The 14,946-nt window shown below is 36.6% G+C and overlaps 1 protein-coding gene across 1 annotated transcript in view; it reads right to left on the bottom strand.

The window, feature by feature from the left end:
- Positions 1–13,965, bottom strand: part of LOC110101257 (mitoferrin) — a 21,586-nt gene extending 7,621 nt beyond the window's left edge. Inside the window, exon 1 of the mRNA XM_020829072.2 lies at positions 13,134–13,965. Coding sequence (XP_020684731.1) covers positions 13,134–13,898 — 765 coding nt within the window. The 5' untranslated portion in view covers positions 13,899–13,965. The remainder of the gene's footprint in view (positions 1–13,133) is intronic.
- Between the last annotated feature and the right edge of the window lie 981 nt (positions 13,966–14,946).

Consider the following 14,946-nt stretch of genomic DNA (forward strand, 5'->3'; position numbering starts at 1 on the left):
AAATCCAATTCCTCCTGATAGAGTCTACCATTTGAAATGGATGAAAACCCATGAGACGGGGCTAATACCTCATTTACCTGATTCTCTATCTATTGTTTAATGTCTTTTCTAGTGGCAGATGTCTTTAAACTCTTGCCCTAACCTAATCATTTTCATCTACCATTTGTCTATTAGACACATGAGCTGTCGGGCGAAGAGATTCATCCCGAGCTCGCTGTGTCATTGACATTTGTATATGCATTTCTGCCATTTTAATCATCTCTTCTATTTTCTTTTCCAATTTATTAATATGCTCATCCTTAGTTTTTAGTTGACTTGCCAAATCTAGAGTTGAATTAATGTAGGCAAAAGAGGCATTTTGGTGTTCCCCATGCCGATTTTAATTCCCAAAAGATGCCTTTTCGGTTTCCCCTTTATGAGTCATTTAATGCTTCGGTTTTCCCCCTCTTTTGGGGTTGTTTTGATGCTACAGTTTCTTTCCCAGGCGGCTGCCCCTTCGATTCTTGCTTGCTGCGGTTTACAAGGGTACTCTATTGGTTGATTTTGAGGTGAATTAAATACATATATTAATTGTCTTTTTTTACTTTTTATTCCCCTATATAGGGGTTGTTTTGTGGCTGTTTTAGGAGAGTTTTGTGAGAAAAAATATTTGGAATGTAAACCTGCGGGTTTTCTCTAGCTTGCGAGCTAGCTTCTTTCCCCTTCCCCTCTTTGAATTCGTCTCGGGCTCTTCTTATCTATTTCTTCTCTCCGCAAGTGTCCACCTTATTATATCTTTCTTCTCTTTAGAAACTTCTATGGTAGTTGTGTTGTTGTTACAAGCTTATAGTGTCCAATTTAGTGTATTTTGTCATCTTTAAAGGATTTTGAAAGGAAGACAAGTCTCTTAATTTGCAACCTTAGCTTTCAATAATTTTGGTTGCATCATGAATCTGCAACAATCGCTTCTCCAGTTTCCTCTTCGCGTTATCTATCAAAATTATTGTTCTTTAATGAAAATGTTACAGTATCTATCACGAAAATGCAATCACTATGAATATTCTCCTCTTCACCAGAATCTACTAACAAATCATCCTCGTCTGGATCAAACTCTTAAATCATTTTCTCCCTTTTTTTGTTTGAGAATATGCTTGATCTCCTTGATGGCATCGCCAATAAATCTCCCCTCGACTATCTTCGAATTAATAGGAAAAAATTCCCCATCTCATTCAATCAATTCAAGTTCCTTCCCTTTTAATATTTCTTTAATCCTTTATATATTCAGTTTTTGAATGCACTCACGGCACTCCTAAAAAATTTCCTCCATAGACTTGCTATTAGCAAATAGGTCTTTATCCATTCACTTCTTTTCTTTTATATTTCTTAGTTTTTTTCCTTTCATGATTTTCAGTTTCTTCCTCCTTGAACTTCACTTCCTCAACTTTCTTATTTTCCATCCTTTTTCCCTCTCTAATTATCTTTGGAGCAGCAATCATGAGAGTGGCACCCACGGTGGATAGGGGTGTAAATATATGACACGACCCGACAAGCCGACTCGAATCCGACCCAAAAATTATGTGTTCGGGTTGATCTTTTTAACAAATGGGTCGGATTCAAGTTGAATTTTTCAACCCAATTGATATATCGAGTCGAGTTCGAGTCAACCCACGAACCTGGATATAACATATTTGACCCGAAATCACACTCACAACCAACGCTTGCCCCCGCACTAGCAATCTCACCCTTGCTTGTGTTATCATGATCGGTTGCCCTGCTCATTGCTTGCACTCGAGGCCTCGCCCCCTCGCAGCTTGCCCTCGCAACCTAACCCGCTCGCGACCTTGCCCTTGCCAGCTCGCCCTATTTCTCAACACTTGCCCTCTCACCCTCGCTTGCATAGCGCTCGCACTCTAGTATGGATTTCTAACTTGTTAGTCTAATTAGTTCAAGTTTGGGTTTAATCAATTTAAGGTGAGTCGGTTTTGGGTTGGAACCGAACCCAACCCGAAAACCCATTTTGACACTCCTAATAGTGAGATGTTGCACCTCCTTTGTAGATGGTGCAGTGTTACACAAATATGAGTGTAATCTAACACCATCTAATAGAGTGAATGAGTCATAACCCTTGAACCACGCTTATGAATTATTTGTGGTGATTGTTCTTTTCTTCTTCGGTTGACCTTAACTGACATAGACTCTTTCTGAGGAGACTTGGATCTCCTTGATTTATATTTTGATTTTTCTGGGGAAGACTCTGACTACCCCCACTAACTATATTGACTGCAATGTGAGACAGCACTAAATGTTTTGCTAGAAATACGGCTAGCTTAGCTTTTTTATGGTGATTTTGAGTAGACCCCACTAAAACCATCTCCTCTGATCTAGCAAAGGGTTGCCTTGGGACCCAATATTACCTATCTACTAGAACAGAGATGATTAGATGTTTAGCATACTTCTTGACGACTCTAGAAGTATGCGGAGTCGACACTTTCGCTTCAGACTTTTCCCCTTTCAATACTTAACCAATTGTTTGGCTATCATTCATTTCATATAACTAACATATTCTTCCTTAGTTTTGCCCGACTGAGTGGCCGACACATATATGAATTATATTTCTCAAGATTTTATTTTGTTGTATAATTTTATCATCATGGATTTTCTCAGTGCAATAGACAAAAGGATGCGACTGAGATTGCGCTATCCTACGTACATCCTTCTTCCCCTGGGCAGTGGAAAAAGAGTGGAAGCAAATTCTACCAAGGAGAGAAGATGTAAGAGGAACGGTGAATTCTCCATAGGCCTCAAATTTGACTTGCTCGAGAGCATCCAATTCAACAATTTTCTTTGCCCTGACATTCTTCTTTCTAATTCTCCTATTTCGGCTCCTCTGTGTTTTAATGATGGGAGGAAGGGTGGAGGTCGTTCCAACTTCAAACATAAGTAGAATTTCCTAATTCACTGCCATCTGCAGATTTTAGCTTCTTGTCTCCTCTAGCAGGAGATGCAGTGGGAACAAAAGCAACGACAAACCTCTTCTAGCGGGTAGAGGAGCCGGACCCTAACCTAAAAGAATCTCTACTAGAGTATCATTCTGTTGATTTTTAGCATTGAGATCAAATATCTCATTTCCATTAATGGACAAAACTATATTTTCAAAACCCATTCTAAACTTAATTGACCTTCCGGAATCTATTTCCTCGAAAGTAAGGCTCTTGTCAAACTAGAAGATCAGTTAGCCAACTATATTAAAGTTTTCTGCGAGTGGAAGAAGGGAATTTTGAATCAAAAACCTTAATTATTTTTGGAAACTTAAAATTACTCAAAATTCAAACTTATTCCAAGTTAGTAGTTAGTTTTGTTAATATTAAGAATTTTAGAAATTGCCTTATCGAAGGTTGGCTCAGTAAGAGCTCCAGGAATTCAATGTTGGTGACACTTATCCAAGAATGAAATATCAGTTATCCAAAAAAGAAGAATAGTCCAAGCCTACGAGTGGTATAGGCCTACTACTGATGTATAAATTTAACTATCACAACCAGGGATGAAAAGTGGAATAATTCTCAGTAGAGTCGTCAGAAAAATAGTTGGAAAATAAAACCACGCATATTTGATGTGCTTTACTATCATTATAATCAAATACTGCATTGAGAATAGCATACTATTTAAAGAGACGGACATAATAATCTACGTAGGATTTAAAAAGATAATAACTTTAAAAAAATGCATCATTTCTATGATCAAATATGAAAAAGAAAAAATCGTATCATCTCAAAAACGATTAAGATATTCTAAAAAGGTATTTGAAAATAAAAATGGGAGTAGAGAGCACTAGGACTTTGAGACAACTCAGAAGTTTTCCAGTATGTCATATGATCAAAAGATAGTTGAGTGAAGATATATTGATGACGTCTTCAAGGAGATAAATATATTCTCAAATAAAAAAAGGAGAAAATAATATAAGAGTTTGATCTGAAAGAGAATGATTCATTAGTAGATTTTGATGAGTAGGAGAATGTTCATAATGATAGTAATTTCATGGTCGACATTATAACTTTATTAACAAAATAATGATTCTGATAGCCAGTGCACGAAGAGGAAACTGAAGAAACAATTGCTGAAAATTCAGCTCCAAATTTGGCATGTTAGCTAAAAAAATAAGGACGAGCATATTAATAAATTGAAAAAAAAAGAAGATATGGTGATAAAAATGATAGAAATGCAAATCTAAATGTCAATACATAGCGAGCTCAAGATGAATCTACTCGTCCAATAGCTCGTGTCTAATAGAAAAATGTCAGATGAAAGGGATTAGGATTAGAGCAAGAGTACAAAGACATCTCCCACTGAAAAATACATCAAATAACTTATAAAGAATCAAATGAAGGAGGCATTAACCCAGTCTCAAGGGACTTCATCTATTCCAAATGGTAGACCCTATCAGGAGGAATTTGATTTAGTTCCTTATTCCAAGAGATTTGTGTCACATTCCTTTAAACTATTCACTAGTACAAAAAAATCGAAATAGCACTTAGCCTACTTTTGTGCCAACTGTTGCTTTGTTGGAGGTTGTGATATTCTTCTATTCAAGCAATTTGTTAGTGGTATTTCCGAAGTAGCATTTAATTGATACGTCAATTTGCCTATGAGTCGGTTAGGACTTTCAAGGAATTAGAAGGTTTATTCTTAAAAATATTTGTTGGGGCTCAGCACCATATTGCTATAGGAGATATGATTGTTGAGAAATAGAAACCTAAGTCTTTGGTGGAATATACTTTAAGGAGGAATTATTTATGAAATGTGAACTAGAGTTACAAGAACAACATACAGTAAAGATCTTATTGAAAAATATTCACGGGCCACTGCTTTTCTCCTAAAAGAATTTAGGATCAAGACATTTGAAAAATTATTGAACAAATTAAACAACCTACAAGACGAAGCTTCTTGTTAACCATTTTTGAAAGACCAACCTGAAGAGAAAAAAAGAACAAAGCCTAATAAGGTATTCAAGAAGAAATCAACATTTGTATCATCCATCCATAAAGGTAAATAGTAATTGAAAAATCAATCAGATGATAATCCTCCCCCTCCTTGGCCACTTTAAATAAATTCTTATCACCCTAGAGATTCTTTTATGATATCTTTTAAGAATAAATTAAATAAAGTTTATTCTTTTAAAAGAGTAAGTTAGAAATTTTTTAAAAATCTCCTTAAGAAAGTAGACTTCAAATTGTCGGAGGCCAAGAAGCCGAAAGAGGCAAATAAAAAATATGACCCTAATTTTTGTTGTTATCATCGTGTGCAAGGCCACAAAATTGAACACTACTTCAATTTTAAAGATTGGTTGGAAAGAAACTACATACAAATAAATGTGATCATCCCAAAGGAGGACCTTGCTGATCCAAGCCAAGGATGTGCTAATGATCTGAAAAATGGTTGGGATATTGCTTTATCTCGTACCTCTAAGAAAGTTATTAACAAAATGAACCTCACATAAACATTTTACAAATTAAAAAAAGCGAGCTTGATTTGGAGTGATAAGAACCACCTCAATCATTTCAACATGCATAATTCATGCCAAACTTAGGGGCTGTTTGGTTGCCTGAAAAAGAAATGCAGTGTAAAGTAAATGCAATGTTTTTTGAATACTTCGCTCTGTTTGGTTGTCTGCAAAAGAAACGCAGGAGATTTATTTCCCTTGTTTGGTTAGATATATTCAGAGTAAAGTAAAATTAACTTTTTAAATTATTTTTTACATGGAGTTTTATTATCTTTTCTTAGGTTTGTATTAGTTTTTTCTTGTTTGATTTTGTAAGTTTTTTTTTATTTTTCTTATAAATCATTTGTAATTTTTTTATAACCTTTATTTTGTTTTTGTTTTTAATGAAATTAGATATTTATGCCCTTATTTAAAAAAAAGTCTCTGTATCTTCCTCCAACCAGCATCAACTCTTTTCCTCGTCTATGCTCTCCGCCTCTTCTCGCTCTTATTCGCACTCCAAATCGAGCTCGCCTTGCTCCTCCACGACCCAACTCCTCCAAGACCCAAATCGTAATATCCACGGCCGTGGGGTTCCCTTTCCCCCGCAATGGAACTGTTAGCCGAAGGCCTGTGGGGCCTCGCCGACGACGACGAACGCCGTCGAGATTTCGCCGGCGCTGTAAAATGTCTCGAAGCTCTCTGTCAAAGTGATGCCTCTCTCCTCCCTATGATTGAGATCCGCACTCGCCTCCGCCTCGCCTCTCTCCTTCTTACCCACTCCCATAACCTCAACCACGCCAAATCCCATCTTGACCGGGCCCTCCTCCTCCTCCTCAAATCCACACCTTCTGCTCTCCCTCTCAAGTTCCGCACCCACTCCCTACTATCTCGCTGCTACGATCTCACCGGCAACGTCCCGCAGCAGAAGCATATCATACTACGCGCGCTTACGCTACTTCGAACTGCGGAGCCTTCCACACTACCTCCCTCCGGAGCGAAGTCGAACAAGAAGGAAGGAGCCGAAGAAGCCTCTCGTGCAATGAAGCCGAACAGCACGACGAAGACACCGCCGCCAAGTTTTCTTCCGATGAATTTATAACCCGCTCAATATGATCGGGTTTCTAATTCGCCCGAAACAGACTCTCTAATACACACCTAATACTTCCGATGGTTTCCATTTGTTCCGCTTAAAATTAACCAAACAATCAAATTTAATAAATACATGTATTTGTTTTACTTTACACTCCTAATTCAGGCAACCAAACAGCCCCTTAGTACCCATTCGAGAATATCTCCAACTTCTTAGAATAACCAACTAGAATAATCTAAAAAATATCGATCATATAGAGAGTAGGTTAACCCCTACACCTCTCCGAGTGTCCACTCGCTAATCTGATTGAGTAATCATCCCCATTTTAAATAATAGTCAAATTATCTACTGTTATCATGCCCAAGCCACTAAAGCATGCAAAATAAATAGCGAACATCAATTTTTCATTTAATTACAATTGTCATAAATCGACTACTTTCATCAAAAAAAACAGTTTTCATTAAAACATAACATCATTCGATTGATTTGTTTACCAATCTTATATAATGTTATCCCATATATGCAAATCTAGGTGTATCAAGATGTCATTACAAATCCACAACCTACTTTCATTGCAATTTTCTATGGTCAATCTACTTGTTAATGCCACACGCCTTGATGTCCCATCATCTAACGAGTGTTTGCAATATCACAAGTGGCTATAAATAGGTCATTTTAAGGCATTTCAATAGGATCTAGATCTCAAAATCTTTTTTAAACATTGATCTTATAATGTAACTCTTCCTTTTTCAATTCTTCTCTGCCCAAAGTAAGGAGAGGACAACTTTGTAACTTCTACATTTGTTATCAAAATAGTAAATCTCTCTCTCTTAACAAGGGATGTAAGATGACCTAATCAAATCACTTAAATCCAAGATCTATAATGATTGTGAAGTTAAGAATGCTCACAACACCCCGCACAAAATTTAATGTTTTGGGTAGGATAAAAGATGACATCAAGTTTGTAGTTGGCAAATAATGCACTAAAAAAACTTTCATCACTGAGCAATTTTTAATAAGTTTACCTATGATGTTGTTCTTCAAGATTTGTGTACGCAATACTAAGGAATTCTTACATTTTTGGGATAGAGATGTTAAATCTTATAAGAAAAAAGAAAAGCAAATCTTCATACAACTAAAGAAAAAACAATGTAAACATTGGTTGGTTCAAAATGAAACTAGTCTTATTTGGATGGTTCAATTCGATTGTTAAAGCACTAGCTCGATTACTAGTTGTAATTTTGACTTTCTTTGATTTTTTTTTATTTTTTATTTTCAAAAGCCTATCAAACCAGAAAAAGAATTAGCTAATTTATTTAAATATTAAATCAACTAAATTCATAATTATATTTTATTCAACAAACAAAATTATTCAAATATTTAATAAAAAATTAAACATAAACAAGTGACATATTGATAAATGTGGATATTATTTATTCAACATAACAAAATTATAAATTGTAATAAAGATTACTTGATATTCTTCTTGATATATACTATCTAAGCAAATATTAATTATATTTAATGTTAAAATAAATTACATTTTTGTTTATAGATAATCAAACCAAACTGACCAAACTCAAGTTTGGTTCAATTCAATTTGACTTGAAAAATAGTTTGGTCAGTTTGATTTTCTAAATTTTAGAACCCCAAAACAGACCAGCAACAACTAGGGGTGTAAGTGAACCGAGTCGGCTCGAACTCGACTCAATAATAAGCTCGCAAACTGAGCTTATTGAGTAGCGAGCTGAGCTCGTTTGTTAAACGAGCTCAAGTTCGAGCTTGACGAGACTCGACTCGTGAGCTCGCGAGCTGGCTCGACTAACTGTTAGGATTTTCTAAATTAAATAATTACAATTTTATTAAATTTAAATGTTAAAAAAAGGATAGATGACAGCAGTTGTACTCATTTTTCAAAAAGTAAAAAAAGTTAAAGCTGCAACAATAAATGTTAGAGTGCAACAGTTTCTAATTTATTTATATATATGGATATATTTCCAAAAAAAATTGCAGTCATAATGGTTCAAATCTTTTATCCAAGGGAGAAAATACAACAGAGGTCCTTTTTATCCACGGAACAAAACACAACAAATGGCTCTTCTCCGAGAAAAAAGGGGAACACCTTTGGCTGTGATCGCGTCAGCCCTCCACTGGTTTTATTGCGGCGAGCTCGAGAGCTTGCTTTTATTGTAGAGTCGAGTTTGAGCACGCCTTTTGAACTTGAGCTCAAATTCGAGCTTCTGATTTGACAAACGAGTCGAGCTCGAGTAGGCATGACTCGAGCTTGACTCAACTCATTTACAACTCTAACAACAACACAACATTATCCCACTATGTGGGGTCGGCTACATGAATATTTTTTTCTCCAGTGTGTCCTGTTAAGATTCAAATTTTTATTTAAATCCAATAAAAGGTCAATTATAATATTTTCTAACAAAGTCTTTTTAGGTTTGAATCTAGCTTTCTTAGCATAAGCAAAATGTAATACATCAACTCTTCTAATTGGGCCATTGAAAGACCAATGTTTTATGTTTTCAAACCATCTAAGGCAACTCTCTATAATTTTATCGCTCACTAGAGCTACTCCAACTTTTCATGTATACACTCGTTTCATATACTATCTCTAAGAGTGAAGCCACTCATCCACCTGAGCATCCTCATCTTTGCAACACCACTTAATTTTATGTTTCTCTATTAATGGTCAACATTTTGCAACATAAAGCATTGAAAGTCTCACCACCATCTTTTAGATTTTTCTCTTAAGTTTGAGAGGTATTTTTCTATCACACAATAAGATCAATGCATTCCTCCACTTCAACCATTCAACTTAAATTATATCCCCATCTATTTCACCATCACTTTGAACAATAGACCTGAGATATCTAAAATACGTACTCTTATTAATGACTTATGTACTCTTATTAATAACTTGATTGCTCAAAGTCGTCATCCCCCAGCTAGATCTATTATTAATAAAATTATACTCCATGTATTCGATTTTAGATCTACTCATACAAAAACCTTTAGACTCTAAGGTTAATCTCCATAATTCATGTTTTCCTTCAACTCCTCCTGTCTTATCAACAAGAAAAATATCATCATCAAAAAGCATACACCAGGGTACATCCTCTTGCAAATGTCTAGTAAGAATATCCATGACTAAAGCAAAAGGATATGGTCTTAAAGTTGATCTTTGATGTAATGCAATAAAAATAGGAAAATGATTGGTCAAATCATCTTGAGTTTGAACAGAGGTAATAGCTCTTACATACATATCCCCACTTACTTGAATATAAGCATTATTAGCTCTTTTTTTTTTCTAAAATTCTCTAGAGCACTTCTCTTGGAACTTTATCATATGTTTTTAGTAAATCAATAAATATCACATGTAGATTCTCCATATTCTCTCTATACTTGAATCCAAATTGATTTTGAGAAACATTAATATCACATCGTAACCTATGCTCAATAAAATTCTCTCAAAGTTTTAACGTATGACACATTTAACTTAATTCCTCTATACTTCGTACACTCTTGTGCATCATATTTATTCTCAAAAATAGGAATTAACACACTCCACCACTCATATGACATATTTTTAGTATTCGATTTTAGATCTACTCATACAAAAACCTTTAGACTCTAAGATTAATCTCCATAATTCTTGTTTTCCTTCAACTCCTCCAGTCTTATCAACAAGAAAATGACACATTTAACTTAATTCCTCTATACTTCGTACACTCTTGTGCATCATATTTATTCTCAAAAATAGGAATTAACACACTCCACCACTCATATGACATATTTTAGTCCTTACAATAATAGTAAAAAAAATTTAAGCAAAAAAAATTCCTTTATCTCCAAAACATTTTCACACTTCTACTGGAATATCATTAGGTCCAATAGCTTTTCGATACTTCATTTTCTTTAAAGCCTCTCTAACATCAGTTTTACAAATAAGACGAAAAAAAAATCTCTATTTTCATTTAAAGTGCTAATGTTACTTATCACAACCTTCATTGCAAACCAAATAGACCAAACCATCCAAATGCAAACCTACATGAAGGTCCAAAAATTTGACATTATCTGTAACTACAAAGTAATTTACCACCGTCCAACAACACCCAACCCCACTACATAAACTTTAGAAAGTAAATGATCAAAGGAAAAAAAAAACTATGAAAAGTAGTAAAAAATAGTTGACCAAGTCACCTTTTTGTCGTAACATGAGCAAGATGGGGAGAAGACCTATTACCAACCCATGAGGTGAGGAAAAATGATCTCTTTCCAACCCTGCCAAGAGGGAAAAAAAACTAAACCTTAGTAGCCCAAGCAAGCCTCTATAATGAGATATTTGTATAAGGCTAAGCTTCTACATCATGTTTTAAAATTACAAAATTAGAGGCCTATCTCAAGGCTTGCCTCAATGCAATTTAAAAAAAAAAAGACAATGAGGTGTATACCTGGTACTTCTCATATAAGGCTTATGCCTCAGTGAGGGATGAGGCATGCCCTAGTGCAATTTTAATGCAATTTTGAAGAGACGTAAAGCCTTAAAAATTAGAGTTAAGTAAATTGTAAAATTTCATTTACTTTGTGTATTAAATAAAACATATTTATTATACCTAAATCAAATCAAACTTGAGAAAAATCACATGGCTTTAAACTCACCCTAACACATGCACCCTATCCTCTTGCATTACTGTCATGGTTGCACCACCGCCATTGTTAGACCATCGTTGCTTCTCCTCCATTGCCTATCCTTTCGTTGTTAGAAACTCTTTTTTTTTTTAAGTATGAGAGAGGAGAGAAAGAAATTAACTACAATAATGATTCTAATAAATACTCTTCAAATGAAGAGAGTAGGGAAACTTTTGAATTCATAAATTATGACCTTAGATTACTTGTTTATGTTGAACTAGGAATGAGAGAGACTATTCATTTAGCATAGTTTGTTCTATATAGCCTTGTATGATTTTTAATGGCCTTACTATGATTTTTTTATGATTTTACTAAATATATTATTTTGATGATAATATGTGACTTATTATTTCATATTTTCCTTAATTTAATGATTTAATATAAAGGCTTACACCTCGCCCACCAAAAGAAAATGTCTCAATACCCAATTGTGCATTTTCAAACTTCTATATGATATGGAAAAAGGTCCAGCTCTAACCATTTTCAAAAACAAACAAAACTTTAAGGAAGCCCCATGGTCTAAGAGGCTCCAAAACATTAAACATAGTTCAACTAGGACCAAGATAAAATTGAAGAAGTTTGCATAATCTTCTAGAAAAGCATTAGAATCTTCTAAAGAACTCCAATACCCTTTCAGAATATTCCATAGATTTCCCTAAAAATTACAAAACTTTCAACACAACCTTCCAAAATGACCCACAAACTTTTCAGGTAACTTAGACAATATAGGGCATCGGCATGGAAACAACATTCAAAACTATATCACAACATTCATAATTAGATCTAAGCCTATATGTGTTGGTTACATCAATGGAAGGAGAAATTGAAAGTAGTAATAGATTACAAATTCAAATGGAGGAGAGAGAAGGGTGGTTGTCCACCTTTCAAGAAAACAAATAAATCCAAACAAAATTAGTAGGGCAATCTCAATAACAGAATAAAAATGATATTCCACCAAAAAGTCCTACTTTTTAAACCATGGCTAGCCATACAAATTGGGAATTTAGATAGGATTCATCTATTTCCATGTTTCAAGATTTGTTTCCTTAGATCTAACATTTGTATTAGGAATTATCTCGTAGTTTTACTATTTATTTTTGTTTGTCCCAACTCAACAATAAATATGGATTGATTTTAAGCTTTTATGCATCCAGTTAATAAAAAAACTTCTTTCTCATGCAGAGTCATCCACTATCCCTCTCCTTTCTCTTAAGCCGAGAGACTCACTCTCTAACTTTTATTTCTCTTACTAGACAAGCTCTCTAGCTCTCTTGTCCCACTGAAACTCAAGAGCATAAAGAGGTTAGTAAGAATGCAACGCATGGATGATCAAAAAGAGAAGGCCTCGAGATAAAATTACAAGGGAGAATTCTAAGGGTTTACTATATTGGTAAACCTTAAACTTCCCTCTGTTTAATAGCTAATCATTCTTTTTTAACTAATAAGTACACAATTATCATTTTCTTTTGGGCTGGCCAACGCCCAGATATCTTGAAATTTTAGTGAAGCCGTAATTTCTATCAAGAAGATAACATTGTTCTTCTTTTCTTCTTTTTCCCCTCTTTGGTAGACTACAATAAAATCTTCGGTGAATTATATTGTAGTCATTCTTAACTACAACTCCGATAAACTCTAGAATAAATATAACCCAAGAACTTCGGTCTCATTCATTGAAGAGATAGAACAACAATTTCTCTCAGCAAATTTAGATTAGAGAAAAAAAAAACCCTTCAAACTTCATCACCAAAAAAAAAAGTTGAGTTCAGAAAAATGGATAAGAAGGATGTTCAAAAGATTGGTCCCACTACAACATTCAAGGATAAATTGCAGGAAAAATAAAAACCAAAACGGAAGAACAAAGAAGAGAGGAAACGTATACAGCACCTGGCACTGCAGCTGCGTTTTTACCACATCTAACGGTGTAGTCAAAGCTGCCGCCAGCGCCCCAGCCGCTGCCCCTGCCGTGGCATGCAAAAGCAACTTCTCATCATCCGAGTTCTCAGGAGAGATTTCCATCAGCCCCCTCTTCGCAGCCTCGTATGTCGCAAAATGCACAGCCGTGAATGGTGCATTCATCAGCACCGTCGTACGGTAAGACACATAGAACGCCCGGAAGCCCTCCTCCTTCAAGACCCTTCGCACGCAATCGACGACCCCCTTGTATGGGCTGCTTCCCATCTGCAGACGCTGCTTAACGGTGTCCATTGGAGTGAAAACAGCATCGCTTGCGACCGTGGCGAGAACGCCGGCGGTGGCGTGGGCGGCAGGGTTGTTCGGATGGTCTTCGGTGAGAAGAAGGCGCTTGGAGATCTCGTAGACGGAGAAGTAGGCAGCGTGGGCAGGTCCGGCGCCAAGTCCCATAGCACCGATGCCGCGGTAGAGACCGAAGAAGCCGTCAACGCGGATGAGGGAGCGTAAAGCGTGGCGAAGGCCGGGAGGCGGGTGACAGGGGATACTGTGGGTCTGTATGCGGGTCTTGAGGGTATCGACGGGGAACATGGCTGTGTGCTCCACCAGTCCGGCGACGGATCCGGCTGCCATGTACTGCCAAAAGGCAAGTCCATCATGGGCGGTAGCGAGGTCAGCGGCGGCGGCTGCTGCCGGAGGGAGAAGGTCGGGGGGGTGGAACTTGGGGGACGCGTCGGCCATGCGAGAAGCAGGTTAGTTAGGGCAAGACTTTGACGAGACGAGTAATTCAACCCAGCCGCCACCGCCACGTTTTATTTGGTCCGGTGAACATACCCTCCTTTAAGTTCGGCCACCAATATTTTAGCGACACTTAGCATCAAGAAAAGTCGTCGACCCGGCCCGCTGTTTTTTGGGTTCTAATACGTGCGTTTTTTTAAATCCTTGACGAGCCGAACAACATCCCATCACCTTTTGGATATATTTTAAATACCATACAAATACCGAGTTGTACCTAGTTTTTTCTAGCAATAGCGAGCAAATACCTAGCAATACCGAGCAAATCCCTAACAATACCGAGCAAATCCTGAGCAAATACTGAGTTGTACCGAATTGTACCAAGTTGTATCTAGTTTTTTCTAGCAATACCGAGCAAATACCTAGCAATACCGAGCAAATCCCTAGCAATACCGAGCAAATCCTGAGCAAATACTGAGTTGTACCGAGTTGTACCTAGTTTTTTCTAGCAATACCGAGCAAATACCTAGCAATACCGAGAAAATCCCTAGCAATACCGAGCAAATCCTGAGCAAATACCGAGTTGTACTAAGTTGTACCGAGTTTTTTCTAACAATAACGAGCAAATACCTAGCAATACCGAGCAAATCCCTAGCAATACCGAGTAAACCCTGAGCAAATACCGAGTTGTACCGAGTTGTAGAAAAACTCGGTACAACTCGGTATTTGTATAGTTTTGGTCTTCACATAGCGGTATTTCTCCTTTTATCAAAGCAATACCGAGCAAATACCGAGCAATACTGAGAAAATCGCGAACATAGCTGTTGCGTCCTGGAGTATTCGCGGCGGTAGAGAAATATTTAGTTTAACGTCTTAGCATTGTACGAAGATCCAGCACACAAGCAGATAAGTGAGAGGGTGTAGCATTCATAAGAGACACCAAAGTTTTTACGTGGAAAACCCCTAAAAAGGGGGAAAAACCACGGGGCCTGGCCCAGTTTGAATGAATCCACTAGTATTTGCAGTCGATTACAAATGAGGCCCTTCCTTAGGA

Source organism: Dendrobium catenatum, unplaced genomic scaffold (assembly GCF_001605985.2).
Source record: "Dendrobium catenatum unplaced genomic scaffold, ASM160598v2 fragScaff_scaffold_1553, whole genome shotgun sequence".
NCBI classification, from domain to species: domain Eukaryota; kingdom Viridiplantae; phylum Streptophyta; class Magnoliopsida; order Asparagales; family Orchidaceae; genus Dendrobium; species Dendrobium catenatum.